Source organism: Lathyrus oleraceus, chromosome 2, assembly GCF_024323335.1.
Source record: "Lathyrus oleraceus cultivar Zhongwan6 chromosome 2, CAAS_Psat_ZW6_1.0, whole genome shotgun sequence".
NCBI classification, from domain to species: Eukaryota; Viridiplantae; Streptophyta; class Magnoliopsida; order Fabales; family Fabaceae; genus Lathyrus; species Lathyrus oleraceus.
Genome location: NC_066580.1, coordinates 353,557,999 through 353,561,353, shown reverse-complemented (window position 1 = coordinate 353,561,353; position 3,355 = coordinate 353,557,999). Strand labels below are relative to the sequence as shown.

Below are 3,355 nucleotides of genomic sequence, written 5' to 3'. Positions count from 1 at the left end.
ACGTGTCTTTTTCTATCCTACACTAATTCCTTATTTTTCTCCCTCCCAAATTTTCCATCACTCACCAAAAGATACGCTAAAGCACTCTGGGAGAAAAAATTAAGATTTTTTTTTGTTAAATTTTTCCCTCCAAATTCTTATGGCTCTTCATTAATTTTTTTTCAAATTTCCCTCTAAATATTTCATTGTACTTCTTTTTTGTATTATCCATTTTCTATAAATTTAGACTAACTCACCCTGTATTATGATGTTAAAATGGCTTTAAATCACATTGATCTCAATATTATTCCAATGGAAGAGGAAGAATATGTTTATCAACAAAATGCAAATATAGTGCCTAATCTACCCGATTTAAATATCAACATTGGAGAAAGTATTGATCTTAATATCATTCCAAATATGCACATATCTCAGATATCTTTGGAAGAAGATACTCATGACCCCATTGGTATGTAACAAAATTATCACGCTCTTTATACCTTATTTGTTTGTTTCTTCATGACCCTTAAAAAAATCTCTAGAATTTAATTGGTTTATTTTTTCCTTACTTATCATGTGAGTTTTGTGTGTTTTTTCACCCTTTTCATTTTTTTCTAATGGTATATGGGTTTTCTACTTTCTCTGTGTTATTATAGAAAACAACAACATACAAAATGCTGATGATGATGATGTGGAAAACAACAACGTACAAAATGAAGAAAATGATGTGGAAAATAACATTCATGTCAACATTGAATCTGAATTTGGTATCATAATTTCTCTTTTAATATTTTTAAATTTATTCTTTTTAATCAATGTAATTAATATGTTAGTTTTCTCATATGTACAGATTCAGAAGTAATCACACAGAGAAGGATGTTGTCGAATTCTAAGAGAAGGATTATATATGAGGCTTTATTAGAGAAAAGTGTTGATGGAAAATTAAAAAAAGGGGTGACCAAATTAGTGTCTTCTCTGTTTTCAGTTAACATACGCACAGTACAACGTATTTGGAAACTTGCTGAGAACAGAGGAGTGCATGCTGATGTGACTCATAAAAAGGTAGGAAATTGTGGACGCAAAAGAGTCCATATAGACCTTAATCTAGTGCGTGACATTCCTTTAAAGCAAAGAACCTCTATTCGGTCTCTTTCTCACGCATTAGAAGTAAGTACAAGCACATTGGTAAGATCTTTAAAGTTGAGAGAAATAAGAAGACATTCAAATGCTATCAAACCTTATTTAACAGAAGAAAATAAGAGAGCTAGATTACAGTTTTGCGTTGATATGCTAGATAGTGATAGCATACATAATAATGATCCCAGTTTTAAAGGAATGTATAACATTGTTCACATTGACGAAAAATGGTTTTATATGAAAGAAAAGTCAAGAAATTTTTATTTGGTACAAGATGAAGAAGATCCCATTCGTACTTGTAAAAGTAAAAATTTTATACCAAAAGTTATGTTTCTAGTTGCCATAGCTAGGCCAAGATTTAATTTGCAACAAAATGTAACATTCAGCGGATTAATTGGTGTATATCCTTTTGTCATACAAGAGCCTGCTAGAAGATCTAGTGTAAATAGACCTGCAGGTACACTTGAGACCAAAGCAATGACGTCAATTACTAAAGATGTTATGAGAACATTTTTGATTCAGAAAGTGTTACCCGCTATTAAAGAAAAATGGCCAAGAGAAGAAATCGGTCATCCGATATTCATTCAGCAAGATAACGCAAGAACACACCTTCATTGTGAAGATGAAGAATTTCGTCTAGCCGCCACACAAGATGGATTTGACATTCGATTAATGTGTCAACCTCCAAATTCACCTGATTTAAATGTTTTAGATCTTGGTTTTTTCAGTTCAATACAAGCCTTACAACATAGAGAGTCTCCTAATTCTATCGATGAACTTGTGAGTGCAGTTGATAAGTCTTTTCAAGAATTTGAAGTTACCAAATCAAATCATATATTTTTAACACTTCAATCATGTATGATTGAAATTATGAAAGCAAGAGGTTCCCACAACTATAAAATTCCACATATGAAGAAAAAAATGTTGGAAGCTAGAAATCAATTGCCAACACGGTTAAAATGTGATAACCAATTGGTGCAAGATGTTATGGGATATTTAGATATTGTTGCTGATGATTAACCATTTTAAAATTTCTCTATTTGTAATTGGTTATTCAGAAAAAAAGTAAGTAAAGGGTTATGTTCTTTCCTTATAAAATTTCTTTATAATGGGATATTTTAAACCAAACAGTAAATTATTACGTACTTCTAATTCACCTGATTAACTAAAACAATGGAATAAAGACTTACAGAAATGTAACTATTGTAAATAAGGATTTTAAAAATCTCTTCAAATGAAAATAATCATTTCAAATCAAAGATAATTATAACAATATTAAATTTTAATAAAATCTTGAAAGATAAATCTTGCGTAACTTCTTCCATTCTTCTTTGCGTTCTGCTTCATCTGAAGTTTCATCTTCCTCGTCTGGAAATTTGTTTAAATCTATCAATCCATTATCTGGAAGGATATTTAAATCAATGGGATCTTCTTCGTCTTGTTCATCCTCGGAGTCTTGTATGATTTCTTGAAAAATTGGATCTTCATCATTTTCTTTATCGGTAACCTTATCAGAAACTATAGAATCTTCTACTATTTCTATCGATGGATTTTTGGGATATTCCATTGCCAATTTTTTTAAGGATTTTTTTGTTATGATAGGAAGAAGGATTAAAAAATGCACAATATATAAAACTTGAGAATTCACGTTGAGGAGAGATATTTCTGAGTTTTAATTGGGAGTTAGTATATTCTTAAGAGAGAGGAATTTTGAAAAAATCACAAATTAATATAGAGTTTTATGAGAGGAAGACTTTTTCTATAAAAAGTTGGACTAATGCATTGAAAAACAATATTCATAATGTCACTCTGCATTGGAATACAAGATTCACTGAATTATGAAAATTATAGAAAAAAGAGATGAATTAGGGGTATTTTAGGAAGAAAAAAATTAATTATACATAGAAATTACAAAACGACTTATAATTTGGCACAATTTTTTTTTCCAAAACGACATATAATTAAAAACGGAGGGAGTATTTTGTTTACAAATGTTGCAGGAGATGTCTGATGTGGTGCACAGGTGATGTTGAAGCAAATGTCAGAATGATATTCTAATTGTTACAAGTGTTGTTATTACAGGTGTTGTTATTGTTAAAGGAGATATGTGTATTGAAGAGACTTAGGGGGGGAAGAAGTACCCTTGTGCATTTGTGTGTTTTACTAGTGGCTATCAATAGCTAATAATTCTGTTTGCTTCTGCTGCTGCTTAAACTGTTGTTTAAACTACTGATAGTTT

At 30.4% G+C, this 3,355-nt stretch overlaps 1 protein-coding gene across 1 annotated transcript; it reads left to right on the top strand.

Moving 5' to 3' along the window:
- Window positions 1–255: 255 nt before the first annotated feature.
- On the top strand, window positions 256–2,136 carry LOC127123241 (uncharacterized). Its single transcript, XM_051053478.1, has 3 exons — window positions 256–448; window positions 636–746; window positions 830–2,136. The coding sequence occupies exons 1-3, from the start codon at window positions 256–258 to the stop codon at window positions 2,134–2,136; spliced, it is 1,611 nt and encodes a 536-aa protein (XP_050909435.1).
- The last annotated feature ends 1,219 nt before the right edge of the window (window positions 2,137–3,355 follow it).